At 38.8% G+C, this 17,069-nt stretch overlaps 1 protein-coding gene across 1 annotated transcript; it reads left to right on the top strand.

The window, feature by feature from the left end:
- The first annotated feature begins 11,420 nt into the window (after positions 1-11,420).
- On the top strand, positions 11,421-16,990 carry frrs1l (ferric chelate reductase 1 like). The gene is made up of 5 exons (XM_039679853.2): positions 11,421-11,798; positions 13,269-13,353; positions 14,120-14,258; positions 14,338-14,584; positions 15,219-16,990. Exons 1-5 carry the CDS (start codon positions 11,594-11,596, stop codon positions 15,389-15,391), a joined length of 849 nt encoding a protein of 282 aa, XP_039535787.1. The 5' UTR covers positions 11,421-11,593; the 3' UTR covers positions 15,392-16,990.
- The last annotated feature ends 79 nt before the right edge of the window (positions 16,991-17,069 follow it).

The raw sequence follows: 17,069 nt of genomic DNA, 5'->3' as shown, positions 1-17,069 counted from the left end.
GCTAATGACCGTTATCAATACAGCAGCTAATGGAAGCGCAGGAATTACAGAGACGGCCAAGAGAGAGGGCACGAGGGTTAGCCATTTATTCACAGACCGCTCTGATAAACCCACAGCGCGGCCCCTCAATAAAAGCACCCACCCTTAAAAGCTATCAGCGAGCGCGTAAAACAACACTTCATTGTGCGAGTGTGTGTGCGCAAATGAAGAGGTAAAGGAATATGCGTGCCAAGGATTTAATTAAGAGTCACTCAGTGGAGCTGCTGGGTTGGGAGAGAGAAACTCATTGTGGACTACTGACGTTTATTAGTAATCGGGCATCTGAGTTTTAGAAACTCAGAGAGGGGAGATAACTTTTATACAGCCAAAAAAGAAAAAGAAAAAACGTAATCTGTAATTTTGTTTCCCATGATGGATGGATGGAATTTTGTCTTGGTTTTCAGTAAAAAATAAATTGAAAGTCATATGAGGGTTATATTTTGAAAGCTGATTTTCCCCAACCCAAGCAATACTTAAAAAAAGTATTGCTCGGTTACTAACGTAACCTCGGTTCTCTCTAGAAGAGGGAATGGGTACTGCGTGATATCTTATGCTAGGGGAAAGATGTCTTTCCTCGAGATATTGAAGTCAAAAAATTATCCTTAATTTTGTATTCATGTAAAACGCGTTGCGGCAGCATGCAGACATAGGCACAGTGGCTTAGCGTGTCTATTGGCTGACCTGCGGCAACTGCAGCAGCCTATCGAGAGCAACCGGAGGCCCAAGCTTGAGGTGATACTCATGCTTTGAGCTAAAACTGCAGTGGGTGCATGCGGAGCAGGCCCAGCTGGAGTACTGATGATGCTAAGGCCATCAGGCCCAGCATTCTCTGAAACCTCCTGAGCGGGACTATAGCGCCGTGGTGGAAGGATTTTATGAAGCGCTGAATGTTTAGTCTGCACTCTGGCGACAGTCGTGCTGTCATAGACAGCGAGTTCAGCTCTGTGCCCTGGAAAATTATTTTCTGACTGGGGGACAGCAAGCTTTTCGCCCAATTGACTGTGAGACCCAGTTTCTCGAGATGTTCGAGTAAAACGGTCCTTTGTTCTATGAGCTCTGAATGAGGTCCAAAAAAACTCGAATGCCCTGAAATTTCAGGGGTGTGAGCTCCGCGTCCATGAACATCGTAAATGTACGGGGTCCAAAAGACAGGGCGAACGGTAGGACTGTGTATTGATATGCCTGGCCCTCGAAGGCAAATCTCAACAAAACTCCTGTGACATAACGCTATTTGTATAGCGTCCTTCAGATCTATTGACGTAAATTTGCGTGAAGATTTTCCTGGTTGTAAGCATTCTGAACTGGCATTTCATAAGCGCCTTGTTCAGTTGTCTTAGACCTAGAATGGGTCTGAAACCCCCGTCTTTTCTGCTGTAAATATCTGCTGTACAGGCCGAGACAGGCAGTAGAGCGAGAGCGCGGTCTCTGATCCCGGGCCTGATGGCGCTGTGCAGCAGCGGCCAAAAATCTTATTTAAAAAAGATATCTGAAGTCATCAATACATGTGCATGTTTGTTATTTTCTTTCTCTAACTTTTTGTAAAGGGCAACTTGGTCGTCCCCAGAGTTTTCAGGGTGATGATAATAATGGAGTGTTTTTAGTGGATGTGCATAGAAGCGTTTCGTTGGAACAGAAGCTTCTTTCAGGGTAATAAGGACGTTGGGGACTATTCAAGAAGTGAAGACTCACACTGGCATTACACTTGATTAATATGGGCTTAGAGATGAACTGATCTTGCAAATCACATTACTGAATATCCACAGTATCTGCAGTTTCACCTTTTTGTGATTTTATAGGGGTGTGAATATATGGTTAAAAGCAAAGGAATGCTAAAAGAGTGCTAAGTCAGTGTGACTGAGTGGAGAATGGGAAAGATGAATTATAGCAGAATGAAATACACAACTTTAACAAGTTCCAGAGGTGTGAATTAAGCACACACTGGTGGCTCTTAAACAGTGTGTAATTGCTAATTGTCTCATTACTGATCTCTAATGGTTAATTGTGTTGTTGCAAATGTCCAGCTATCACTCAGATTCCCATGAGAGTGATGAAGGATATGATTTTAATGACTCACTAAGCAGAGAGTTTACAACTATTGTGAGTGTGTCTGTGTGTGCTTGATAAAAGTATTTATTTAGTATCAGGTTTTCTCTGCTGAAGATCATAACTACCCCATCTATGCCATGAAAGCATTTTCCTCTGGCCATTCAAAACGAGCCATGTTTTCTGCTGAAATAAAAATATTTAATTATATTACAATAGAGATTTTACCAAAAACCTGTTCCCTTTAAAACAATGTTGTTTTTTGTTAACTTAAAATATAAAAAATCATTTATGTTAAATGAAAATTTGCATATAAAAAATAGAATCCAGCTCCTCCACATCTGTTCCGGGTGCCTCCCATGGACACGTCCAACTGGGAGGAGACCCCGGGGAAGACCTAGGACACACTGGAGGTTTTGCGTATTGTAAGTTGAACAAATCATCTTATACTTATAATTTACAGTGAAAAGTGCTCAAAACAACCATCTACAGAACTGAAGACCCTTGAGTGCCAACTCTTGGCGGTCCTGTGCCAGCCTAGCAACTGACATTAAGAAAAATGAGACTGCTTTCACTGCATGTTTCCAACAGTCCACTAGTTTGTTTGTTTTTGCAACTAACAACATGTTGGAATTAAAGTGAAGGAGTATTGGAATGAAAGAGAAAAGGAAGATAGAATGAAATCTGAGGTAGGAAAAGGCAAGCAGCCAAAGGAAACGAGAGTGAGTCAGCCTCCTCAGCACATCAGAACCCGAAGCCATTTCTTAATCTTTCCTTTCTCGCTCCCCCCTGTTGCTCGCACGCCCGCTGTGTCTATGCAAGTGTTGAGGGCCGATGTTGTCAGCTGTCAGTTACAATATTGACGCTGATCTGGCTCAGCTCCGGACACTGAGCTCATAAAGCTCACCTCTTGGGAGGTGTGAGTGCTGGCGTGTGTGTGTGTGTGTACCTGAAGGTGTGAGGGTATCTCCTGGGTGATTTCCACTAGCTTAACCTGCAGTAGGGCTGTAATTAACTGGGGCTAATTATTGGCAGGCAGGGGTTAGGATGCTTATGAGAGATCCCTGTGCTGCCTGTGCAGATAATCACAGCTTAGGGGCCTGTCAGAGTTGTGTGTGTGTGTGTGTGTGTGTGTGTGTGTGTGTGAATGTGGAAACGCTAAGCAGCATGGATCCAGGTAAGAGTATAGCCCCATCTAGCGAGATTCAACATTTGAATTCAGCAGTTCTACAGGCATCTTTTTCACATTCAGGATACTAAACAGATATATCAGTATGGAAGATGACTGTTAGCGTGCTAACAATCACAAGTATCGCAATCTCTTTTTTTTTTAAATTTCTGTAATGAATTTGACAGCAAACAGCATCTGTTGAGCTGAATTGATTTCATCTCTTAATCATCATTTCCTGTCATTCGAACAGACTCATAACATATTCAATTAGCAACTGAACCTCGGCCAGCAATCTATATGAGACGGAGGAGAAGTGAGAAAGGAAAGGTGCAGGAAGGGGAGAACACATGGGAAATCACTGCACGCCACGGCACTGCAAACATCTGTAGCGTAATCCGCAGAGGAGCTGCTGAGATACTGAAGGTCAATATGAGGGGTCTAACAGGACAAAGACACTCGGATGTGTCATTTCCTCCCATAATCCCATTTTGTTTTTTTGTTTCATATTTGCTTGTTTTAAATACTGAATCTGTTAGTCTGGGGAGGGGAGGGGGGGATAATTAAGATTTCTAAAAGAAGTCTCTTGTGCTCACCAAGGCTGCATTTTAAGTGTTTTCTCTTTGTATATATTTTTTTAATGTAATTTATTCCTGTCTGAATGTTCAGTAGTCATTCCAGTCTTCAATGATCCTTCAGAAATCATTCTAATGTGCTGATTTGCTGCTCAAGAAACATTTCTTATTACTATCAGTGCTGAAAATTGTTGTGCTGCCTCATATATATATATATATATATATATATATATATATATATATATAATATTTGTACAGTATATAATTTTTCTTTCTTTTTTTTTGAAAACCATGATGTATATTCAAACATTTGGGATGAATACGTTTTTGTTTTTTCAAAGAAATGAATACTTTTTAATATGCAAGGACGCATTACATTGACCATAAATAATAATAATTTCAAACAAATGCTGTTTACTGAACTTTCTATTTATCAACATAATCCTGAAAAATATGTATCACAGTTTCCACAAAATATTGAGTAGCAAAACCATTAATCAACATAATAAGAACCGTATTAATAATTGAGCAGCAAATTGAAATCAGCTTATTAGAATGATTTTTGAAGGATCATGTGGCACTGAAGACGCAAGCAATATCATTTTAAAAGATATTAAAAAATAACACTTCTTTTAAATTTGTAATATTATTTTATTTTATTGTATTTTTGATCAAATAAGTGCTGTCTTGCAAGGTGCACATAAGAGACTTTTAAAAACATAAAAAAAAAAAAAATCTTAATTTTTCCAAACTTTTGACCAAATGAGCAGATTTGTCATTCACCGCCATGACATTTTTTTATTTACTTCGATAATGAGAGAACTACAGCAGAGAAATCTATGTAAAAAGATGTTTTGTTGTACATGATGCGTACGGTATCCACAGTGGAGCTTTGTACAGTGTCTATTAATTAAGAGTTATTATGTAGTGTGTTATGTATTCATCACATTTTATATGTACCAATTACAGCAGGAACTGCAAGTTATTTTCATAACTACATCAATTACATTAACAAACACTCTGACAGGAGATTATTTATGCAAGCGTGTGCAACTGTTTGTGTGTGCGACCACAGAAATCATGATAATGATAACCTCATCAGTGTCTGTGATTACAATAATGATGTTAGTACACAAATGCACTGGTCTCTCATTAGGAGAATCTGTCCACAGGGCAGAGCAGGGGGGCTTGTGTCTAAAACCTAATTCATCAAATCCACATGGAGCCACACACAGAATGCAGTTTAAGTGCATGCTGGCTGTGTACTATCCATACAGCAAAAAGTGATGCACAACTCAGCCAAAAGTGGACAGACCATTTGAATGACCACATTCTTTTGTCCTACAAAAAGTAATGTGTGTGTGTGTGTGTGTGTGTGTGTGTGTGTGTGTGTGTGTGTGTGTGTGTGTGTGTGTGTGTGTTATCTGAGAGATGACTGTGGATCTGACCTATGCCAGGGGTGCAGGCACAGATATATAATCACAGGCCACTTTATTATGTACGCCTATTAAACTACTCAATAACACAGATATCTTATCAGCCAATCACATGCAATGCATTTAGGCAGGATTGTTCAAGGCAATCTGCTGAAGTTCAAACTGAGCATCAGAATGGGGAAGAAAGGTTATTTAAGTCACGTGGCATGGTTGTTGGTGTCAGAAAGAATATTTCAGAAACTGCTGATCTACTGGGATTTTCACACAACCATCTCAAGGGTTTACCGAGAATGGTCCAAAAAAAGAGAAAGTGAGTGGCAGTTCTGTGGGCAAAAATGCTTTGTTGATGCCAGAGGTTAGAGGAGAATCATGGCCAGGCTGGTTCAAGTTGATAGAAAGGCAACAGAAACTCAAAACCATGCATTACAACCAAGGTCTGCAGAAGAGCATCTCTGAACGCACAACACATCGAGCCTTGAAGCATGTGGGCAACAGCAGCAGAAGACACACCAGTGCCACTCCTGTCAGCTAAGAACAGGAAACCGAGGCTATTCACACAGACTCACCAAAATTGGACAAAATATTTGGGGGGAAACGTTGTCTGGTCTGACGAGTCTCGATTTCTGCTGTGACGTTCAGCTTATGATTTCATGTCCATCCCTATAGACCAACCCATCTTTTGATCTTCTGAGCATTTCACAAAGCTCAAATCATCTCAAAATGGTTTCTTGAACATGGCAGTGAGTTCACTATATTCGAATGGCCTCCACGGTCACCAGATCTCAAACCAATAGATGTATATTGTCATCTGTCGGTATTTATAACACTATTTTCTTCTCTTGACAGTTCTGGAAGGAGGCCTGTGTATTCACCACCAGGAAGGAACCAAGAGGAACCAGCTGACGGTATATACTTTTCATGTTTGTAATGCATCTTGACACATGGCATGACAGACTTATCACCCAGACTAAACATTTTATCAAACAACACTTGTGGCAATTAGCAAACATACACTGGATTTAAAAAAATGAAACATTTAAGTGTTTCTGCAAAATTTCACTGATATGTTTGAGGAGACTATGGAGACTCATTATTTTTCCTTCCCATCATCCCACGTCATCCAACCTGAGGACAGTCGCGCGGAATGGCTGACAGGCCCTGCCGTGATCCACAAAGATCTGCACTTTAGTTAACGATATGATGACCTCCCCGGGTCACCATTGTAAACGTAGGGTGACCATATTTTGATTACCAAAAACCAGGACACTCGGCCCGGCAAATAGATACTCAAATGATACTCGAAGTTTACTCAAAGACGCCTTATTAATTTCAGTACATTTAAATAAGCTATGCCTCCTCTGTATGGATAGGAAATATTTAGCCTATATTACAAGACACAAATTCAGGTAGGCTGCTCAGAGGTTAAAGTAAGAGAAAACAAAGACATAAATAATAAATAACTAAAAGAAACCTCCAAATTGAACAAAAATAGCTTTCACAAACTAACAAAATATATATCTTTAGTTTTCTTCCTCTTTATCCTGTTTTTCTTCCTAATCCTCCTTGTTTGCCAATCTATATTTTACTACAGCTGATCTTTTTTGAAAACCAGGAAATTTTCATCATTTCATAAAAAAAAAAACAGCCCGGACAGGACATGTCCTGGGAAAACAGGACTGTTGGTCACCCTAGTAAACGACCAAGATTGGTTCTAAACTAGTTTGATTGAGTTAGCGATAATTCACGTTTAATGACGCTATTGATTTGGAACACGTGGGTGTTTGTTTTCTAACAGCCTCTGTCAAACCAATCAGATTAGCTGAGTACACCTGTACAACCACGGAAACAAATAGCGCAAAGTAAACACATTGATGGGACGGGCTCGTAGCGAGAGAAAAGCTGCGATGGCTCCAGGATCAAATAGCAATCAAGCGGCAGTCAGACAAAGCGGAGGTTTCTGTGACCGGACTCCAAATGAGCGCGCAAGAGACAACTAGAGAAACAGAAAGCTCATAAGTGCTCGCCCTCGATCTCTATTTGCTCAAACTAAGAATTGAAGATCACTCCTCGCGTTGCGCGCACACACATAGGCTCAATCTATCACCACACAACGCACTCTCATGGGAGAGAGAACATAACACATCCGACCATCGCCAGATAAATGGGTTAACACCAGGCACGTGCCCATAATGTGCTCCCGGGGACGCGGCAGACAGTCCCGTCTTCAGTGGGCAACAGACGTCTATCGATCCCTCTGTATGTGTGCATGTCTGTTCTGTGTACTAGACTCAAAGCGAGGGAAAGAGTGATGGGAATGTCACCAGTGCCTGCTCTGCTGACAGTGCGTAAGGACTGTTGACAAGTTAAGATGAAGCCTCACACACAGGCTCTCTCAGGAATAATAGGGCCCTTTTTCTTTCTGTCAATAACCATTAAGTGTTTTGGGGTGTGTGTGCACTCTAATAATAATATAGTTGCCAACAATATGTGGAATATATGAAGGTGAAACTGTGGCCTGTTTTAACAGTCATCCAGGCCCATTTCATGGTGCGATGTGAATCTGGTTATTAAGTAAAAACCTAAAATGCTCCTTAAAAATAACATTTCACTGCAAAAAAGGACTCTAATGTTTTTTTTGTTAAAAAATACAATTAGTTTGTTTACTTCTAGCAAACTTGCAACTTTTAGGAACAATAAGATTTTTAAGTAACAGCAAGTAACCTGTTAATTTGTTTTTACAGAACACAGGAACCTCTCCCAACATACACTGCTGCATTAATAATTATAGTACAGTTGTTTTACCCTTTATTTCTGTAGTTTACTCAAACATTTACATCCCTTCAAAACATTTCAATTTACTTTCATGAATCATGATGATGTCAATAGTTGAAAATTCACCCCGTTTCTAAATGCATATTATTTTTTTATTGTTATATTAATCGTCCATATATTAAATGTTAAACTAAAAAAATTCTTCTTTTTTATTCTTTAAATTCAAATATCATAACTCAATCTTCTGGAGAAACAACAGACTTCTCTCTGGTGACGAATGCCAGACTTCTCCAATCATTTAGTTGCTTATACTCTGCCACTTCCTCACAATGGTCTGCAAGCCTGCATTAAAATATGCCTCCATCCAATCAATAACCGATAGACTGAACCAAATCCGTACCCTCCTTTTGTACGTCACACTGAAGAAAAGATCTGTCGCTATTTCCATTAAATTGTGACTTTAAGACAATACAATTACATTTAATCGTTTAGCAGCAGACGCTTTTATATAGTGCTGATGAAAAAGCTGTCATCTAGCTGTTTCTTGAAGCAGCTCAGGTTAAGTAAGGTCATTCCATCAGCAGGGAACAGTCCAGTTAAAGGTCTGTGCAAGTGATTTTATGCCTCTTTGGGATGTCTCCACAAGAAACCGTTCGCTTGGAGAACACAAAGTTCCTGGATGGCACATATAGTCTTAAGTAGTGAGTTTAGGTATGGGGTGAAGACTAGCCAACAGTTGTTCTGCAAACATCATTTGATGCGAGTGCCAATTGGCAACCAGTGCAAATTGAAGAAGAGAGGTGTGACATGCGCACTCTTCACTCTTGCCCCTGGGTTCTGGATCAGTTGCAGAGGTTTGACAGTACATGCAGGCCTGCCGAGAGAGCATTACAATAGTCCATTCTGAATAGAACAAGAGCTTGGACAAGGAGTTGTGTGCATGCTCCGATATGAAGGGCCTGATCTTTAGCATTAAGACAGTACGTTTTTTTTCTGATTTACACGGAACAATTTGAAACTATTTAATTGAAGGGAACAAGCTGCATATTTGTTTTAGATACCTTCTTGAAACTGACAAAAAAATGTAAGTCTTGGCAGACTGATATTTTGGTTCAGTGAAGACATCTACTTTGAAAAATGAAGAGTGAACCTACATTTTACACCTATTTTTTTACTATGTTAATTAAGTGAAAATTGATATTAGCATCTGCATGCTGAAGGTTTGTATATGTTGCACAACATGCCTTAAAAAGAGACTTTCTTGAAAATTTCAAATGAAATACCATAATAGTTTGCCGATACTGATTTGTTTTTAAAGCTCTGGTCAAGAAGGATCCATTGTAACATTTGAATACTGGTCTCTCTCTTCCTCACTCTTTCTCTTCCTCTCCATCTCCCTCTCTCCGGTTGTCTTTCTCTTTCCCCTCTGCGTTTGTGAATGGGACCTGCGGCCATTGTCTCTGTGTCAATCACACACTCTCACACACATACCCAGGAGACACACAATTGACATTTGGCGGATTGCTCTGTGTGTGTGTGTGTATGTGTGTGTGTATGTGTGTTTTAGGTTATTAAGATAAGGCAGGTATGCCGTAGGTTCTTCATTAACATGTTAGGGGATCTCATCATCCTTTCTCCTCTAGCACTGTGGCCGTAATTGGGTAAGGCTATTAGACACAGAGTGATCACGCCTCTGTGATGGCAGGAGGGGGATGGTGGCGTGGCCAATGGGGGAGGATGGAATCTTATAACTATATGACACAGTGTGTGTGTGTGTATGAGAGCACATCTATATCAGTGTGTATATGTGTGCTGATGGGATTGGACTATTAAAGCTGATGTCGGTTTAGGTAGACTTTAATAGTCCTGCTAAGCAGCGGGTAATTGGCCGTATCCGGAGAAAATAGGAGAGATTGATTTAGAGGTGTCTGGGTTTAAATGGACACCTTGGAGGATGAAATTTTCAGCTGTAAAGTCAGGCTATGTAGTGCCATCTGTAACTGCACAATACGAGGGAGAAATAAGGATGAATATTAAATACTCTTGTAATACTAAATATGTGATTCTTAATAAATTGATCCTGAATTTGTATAGAGTAGGCTACAGTTTTGAATGTGCCATTCCATTTTTTTTTTACTATCCATGGCTTTATCTTTGATCTTTACATTATTTTACCATGTGATCTCCCTCCATGTGGTCTAATTTAGACATTTTCCTTCCATTAACTGATGGTTTGTGAAGGATTGGTGCTGCTGAGACATATCAGCAGCATTTGTACTTGGTAACTTGCTACTGATTTTGCGGTCTTAAATCACATTCCACCTTACTTACTAATCAGATACTGGCTAGAAAAAAAGCTGAAGTGAGACAGTGGGCTTCTTAATTTATCTTGTTAAAACAGGAGGAATGAATGGTGTTAAAATACAGAGAAATATAAGCAAAATTGTTTCAGTCTGACCAAAATTGAATCTTAATCGAAGAATGATAAAATGACAAAAATATCACAATAATATATCATGTAATTTTAAAGGATATTTTAAATGTACACTAGCAGTAGTGAATACTTTCAATATTGTATATACCATATACTGTAATTCTGTTTAGAAATTAAACACTGCCATCTAGTGATTCGTGTGAGATTCACAGTCTTCACTACTGTTGTGAAAACCACAAATCTTTTAGCTGAAATATATTAAATAGTACAGTAGCCTATTAATAATAATAATAATGATAATAATTAAATGTGTAATAAAAAGTACAATCTCTGGATGGGTTACCAGAGTTTTACTTCAAAATTAATTTTGTGAAATTGTTACAAACAAGATGGCTTTACATTTTAGTTCCTAGCTATGTCATTACATTTTATATTTATATGACATTACATTTTCAACTGGCTTCTAAAACATATTCTAACATTTAGTTTTTACTCGTAGAAATTGTTTCATCTGTAAATTATAAGGTTAACATCCTACATTTTCCTAAAAACAATACATCATTTTTACAGTATTAGGCCTCATCTTTGTCTATCTATCTTTGAAAATCTAATATTTGTTTAATAACAAACAAATAACAATATGTAACAAAATGTTTATGTGTGTCTGCGACTTCAGTGCGATGCTATTGGAATGAAAAACTGCCGATCTCTACTCTATCGATTGACGTGCAAGGCGAAGACAACACATAAAGAGGGGAGAAATAATGTCAAAAATCCGTGCAGAACGGTTCCATAGGTTCAGAAGTGTGCAATGATTTCATAATTAATAACAAATTGCTATTTCTAAATAGTGCATACAGTTAATATTATCACTGAGCTCGTGTCAATATCAAGCAACATCAGTATTGGTTACAAATCTCACCTTGAGCGGATTGGTTTGGCCCTATTCATTAACGGCACCTCTCAGCAGCACCCCTCCCCCTCGGACCAAACGAAACGCTTTATTATGAAAGGGATTTAATTAGCTACATTTTATTATTTGTTATCAGTCTCGCTATCAGTACTGGAATGCGACTAGTAAATCAGGACCGATTCTCTTCGCCTGTACAATAACCATTATCGCATCATGTATCTTCTGCACCCGCTGCTGCAGATCTGTGCGCTGCTTGATGCGACACTGTGGCTGGCTGTCTCTGCCAGCCCTACCGATGATAACGTACTGCGGGCCGGCCATGGAGAACACGGAGAGCCGGGCCATGAAGAACCACATAAGGACTCCTACAGCACATTCGCCTCCGAGTTCCTCGAGTCCAGATACCTCTCAGACGAAGGTACGAAGGAATAAAACGACAATGCCTACTTTGAAATCATGAATGTTGTTTTTGTGCCGTTTCTCTGTAAATGTGAGAAGCAATTCCTATAGTGAATGGTCACACTGTTTGATGCCCTCCCTCGGCCACACTACAGTCCTTTTAATTGGGTTAATTGAATTGTCTGTTAGTGATAAATATTAGCAATACTTTTATTAGATATTGTTTTTAATTCACTGGTCCTTTCCACGAATCCCTTCCATTCATATGGTATAAAATCAGCACCTTGGTCAGCAGCCCAGAAGCCTGTGAAACTCAGTTCCAGTTATCAGCAGACTTTCCCAAGTCTATTTAAGTCTATTAAGCATGTCTATTTTATATTCTGCTGCCTATACTGTATGCAGATGCCCAGACAGTGATACATAAAGTCATGACTCATGACATATCAAAGGAATAGAATAGAAATAGGAACTCTTAATACCACATGACTGGGCCAGTGTTAGATAGATAGGTAGATAGATAGATAGATAGATAGATAGATAGATAGATAGATAGATAGATAGATAGATAGATAGATAGATAGATAGATAGATAGATAGACAGACAGATAGATAGATAGATAGATAGATAGATAGATAGATAGATAGATAGATAGATAGATAGATAGATAGATAGATAGAGCTATGCAACATACATGATGGGACAATGTTCAATAGTGTAAGACATGGTCAGTCTGTAAAGCTGCTTTGAAGCTATATGCATTGTGAATTAAATTGAATTGAACATAAATGAAAACTAAAATAAGATTTTAAATTAAATCAAAACAAATGCAATTTTTTTCACGCAGGGCATTTTTTCATGATGGGATAATGTTTAATTGTATAAATGTGTAAATGTAAAACACTGTGTAATGTACAAAACCATACGATATACACTACCATTCTAAAATTTTGGGTCAATAAAATTTGAATGTTTCTATGTTAATATATTCAGTGTTACATGATCATTCGTATATGTTGATTTGGAGCTCAATAAATATTCTATTTATTTATTTTTTTAAAGCTTAATATAAAGCTTTTGCTACATTATGAATGTCTGTACTGTTCTTTTTTGATCCATCAATGTGTCCTTGCTGAATAAAAAGGTTAATTTCTTTCTTTAAAAAAACAAACTTAAAAACAAACTTGACCCCAAATTTTTCAGTCGTAGTGTCATATATAATGTACAATACAACAAGATATAGGCCTAGAGGCCTCTAAGGGGTCTGTATTGGTATACTAGAGGTCTACTCAATGTTTAATCTCTAAAAAAAAGTTATACACCAGTACATTATGCAAACTAACCAACTAAATCATTGACCCTCCCATATTACTATGTATTAAGTAAAATTAAAATGTAATGTAAAAATTATATTGCATCATTGTTGTTTATTTTAGTAGTAGGACTAGCTGAACCTGTTCATTAATGTATTAGTTTTCTGATGTCTCATAGGTTACCCCTTCCCAACTGCACCTCCTGTGGACCCATTTGCCCGCATCAAAGTTAGTGACTGTGGAGTAACCAAGGGATGCATCAGGTGAGTGCATGGAACAAAGGTTAAAATTAGTCTAGGAACAATATATTGTTGTAGTAGTGTCAAATAATAGTGTATTGCATGCTGTACACTCAGGAGTTATAAATGTCAATCAGCCAATAGCTTGTCTGTGTCGTTCAGTGGAATGTTCTGCAGCATGAAATAATGTAGACTTCTTGTAAGTCTGTGTTTACGATTGTTCTAATAATTAGAAACAGGTTGATGGTAACACCTGCTGGGCAGTACTGCCTGACACGCCTACGCCGGTGTCAAATTGCCAGCCGCAGGGTCATAGGAGCCACCCTTCACCGATGTTTCGCCCCTTTAGTCCCAGAACATCTCAGGGTGGTGGGGCAACAGACAGGGACCTCTCCCTGCGACTGGACTTAGATCTCAGGTCCTTTTGCCTTGAGGGTTCTCAGCACCCCAGCTCTTACCATTCCTCCTCAGCCATAGCTAAAATCTTCCTTTTCTCCACCTCTTCAGCAAGATCTTAAAGGGACAGTTCACCCAAAAATGAAAATTCGTCAAATGTCATCATTTACTCATCCTCATGTTGTTCCGTGAAACCCAGGAATCAACTGTTTTTGTCCATATAATACACAGGACCACACTGGCTTTAATTTTATGGAGAAATAATAACTGAGATATTTTTCAAAATATCATCTTTTGTGTTCCACAAAGAAATTCAGACATGTTTGGAATGACAGGAATGTGCGTACATGAATAAAATGTGTGCCTCCATTTATTTGTCTCTCTCTTGCTGTAGATATGGCAAACCAGGCTGTGACGCAGAGACCTGTGAATACTTCCTGAGTTTCAGACGCATTGGCACAGATGTGGAATTCGAGATGAGTGCAGACACTGACGGATGGGTTGCTGTCGGTTTCTCCTCTGACAAAAAAATGGTAAAAGGAGAGGGAGTGAATATAAGGTGCGAATGCTTTCAGACATGCTAAGAAATACACAATAATATTGTTGTTGTAGGGAGGTGATGATGTCATGGGCTGTGTTCATGATGATAATGGACGTGTACGGATCCATCATTTCTATAATGTGGGCCAGTGGGCCAAAGAGATCAAGCGCAACCCGGCACGGGACGAGGAGGGCATTTTTGAAAACAACCGCGTCACCTGCCGCTTCAAACGGCCTCTTCATGTGCCACGGGAGGAGACTCTAGTGGACCTGCACCTAAGCTGGTACTATCTGTTTGCTTGGGGACCTGCCATACAAGGTAAGTCATATAGCCCCATTTTAAAGGAGCCCTATTGTATTGCATTTTTATGCTTTAGTTAAGAGTGTAATGTCTGCAAAGTTAAAAAGCACAAAGTCCACTTCAAAGGTAGTTCATTAAGTCAAGAACACACATGACAATAAATGATTAGGAAATTGTATTGAATAAAATGCAAATCAAGTTGATGATTAAAATTTGGCGGTATGGCTGTGTTCAGGGACTCCTTTGACTTTTTATATGCACCATGAATTAGCAGAGAGTCAGAGGACAGCAGCAGCATTATGAACTATGCTTCTAAGCACAGCTCGAGAGATGTAGTTCCAACCTTGTAAGTTTGTGAGACGTTTTGTGAATGTTCACTGGTACTATGGTTCCAGGAAGTGTCAAATCGTTCTACTATGTTGGTAACGATGGAACTTTTGGGAAACTCAGCTCAGAGTGTTTCCGACAGACTGGGAAATGAGGTGCTGCAACATATGTAAAAAATAATGGTTTTTTTTTTTAACATCCAAGTATGAAAACCTATTCTACTAGACCCCAAAAACAAAATCACAACAAGGTTAAGGCAACAAATTCAGCCCGGTTTATGATTTTTACCCTGTTTACAGACATTTTGTTCTGTTTTTCTTCTCAGGTTCCATCACAAGGCACGACAATGACTCCCCACCGGTGTCAGACCGCATGATTAGCATCTATAAATACGAGGACATTTTCATGCCTGCCACAGCCTATCAGACATTCTCCTCTCCCTTTTGCCTCCTTCTCATCGTTGCTCTTACTTTCTACCTGCTGATGGGCACACCATAACCAGCCAAGAGAGAAGGAATACAACTAACCATGCAGACATGACTAATACAACTAGCTTAACAGTATTAGAAACAGGCAGCAATAAATAATATGACAGACACATTGTGATTCTACAATATCCTCAATCTACAGAAACTAAAATGGTATTTGGACTGTGGATTAATATTAGTTATATACAAGCAATGATTCTCATTCAGAGGTGAGAGTCAACCATTATGTTATAACCCTGAATGGTATGTTACTCCATGGTAAGTTTAGCCAACAATAGTTAAAACAATCTGAGCCAAATTAATGTCAATATTTAGTATACTTAAGGTGTGGTCACAGTGAACCTGAAAGTGCAAAAGATTGCCTGAAGTGATGCATGTAGCAAAAACATTGACCAGCTTTCTGTTGGTCAGTGCGGCGAATCTGTAAAAAACTTGAACCCCTGGGAAAATCTTTTGCTCGATTGTGTGGATTCGGATTTTGAAATGACTGCATTTCAGCCGTGAAAATTCACCAAACAATAGTAAAAGAAGTGTCCAAACCTTTACAGTGCCACATATCATGACACACTTTGAACTGCCTCCTATTGAATTTTAATCTTTTGCCAAATCTCAGAAAAAAATGCTCTGCTGTTTGTAGTTGCCTGCTTTCCATTATTTTTCCTGTACATTATAGCTTTGATGAACATTTATTAATGCTGTGAATTTTAGAGGGATGTAAATTAATGCCTGTGACTGACTACCCAACTTACAGCACTACATAATTGGCCCTCCAGCAGCACAAACACACACACACACACATAATATTCATAACACATCACTGCCTTCCAGTTAGCCAGTATTGCCAGCTCAATATTTGATGATGCATGCCAGCAAACAGCTTCATCTGAGCCATTTAAAACAGTGTTATACTGGAATAGAACCAGTCCAGGAGAGAATCATGTGGTTTTTATTCCAATAAATAGAAGACTTTCTATACTAAGGACTTCATGCCATTGCAAAACTTACAAATGTTTCAAGAATTGATTGCTGCCTGTGTTGAACGACTTGGACCACACCAGTTAGCGTGTGGTTGTATACGGTTCTAATTCTTTGGCACTCTTTGAGAATATCCTGTAAAAAAAAACACACACACACATTTGTATAACAGACTGAAGAGAGCCATTTAAAGATGTTTAGAAAAGTATTTTGTTTTAAATACATTGTTATATTTACCTGAAGGATATATATCAGGAAATGTACCTACTTGGAGGAGTGATACGATTCCTTTTTGATGCAGGCCTGGTGCAGAGATATTCGTGTAATGTAGCATGAATGGAGACATTGTATGCTAATGGTCAAGGAATAATGTTTGTAAGGTTGCCAGTGTTATATTTTAATATATTTTTGAAATTTTGACATTGACAGTATCAGAGAATATGCAATGATGAGTGTGCTTTAGTGAAGGACTGTGAGCCATTATTTTAATTTAAACATGTCATAAAAGCTATTAGCAGCTTACATTCTGAAAGGTTAACTGTGAATTCTCTCGCTAATTGGAAGCAAAGATGCCTGTTTGATGATACTGAACACATTCTGCACTTTTTAATAAAACTATGAAGACAGCTGAAAATGTGTACTTTTGTTATATTTGTCTAGATAAAATGGGAATGTTTTCCAAATATCTGAACTCGGAAAAATAGTATTGAGGA

This window comes from Pimephales promelas, chromosome 12 (genome assembly GCF_988280905.1).
Source record: "Pimephales promelas chromosome 12, fPimPro1.hap1.1, whole genome shotgun sequence".
Classification (NCBI taxonomy): domain Eukaryota; kingdom Metazoa; phylum Chordata; class Actinopteri; order Cypriniformes; family Leuciscidae; genus Pimephales; species Pimephales promelas.
This window is presented reverse-complemented; position numbering and strand designations above follow the sequence as displayed.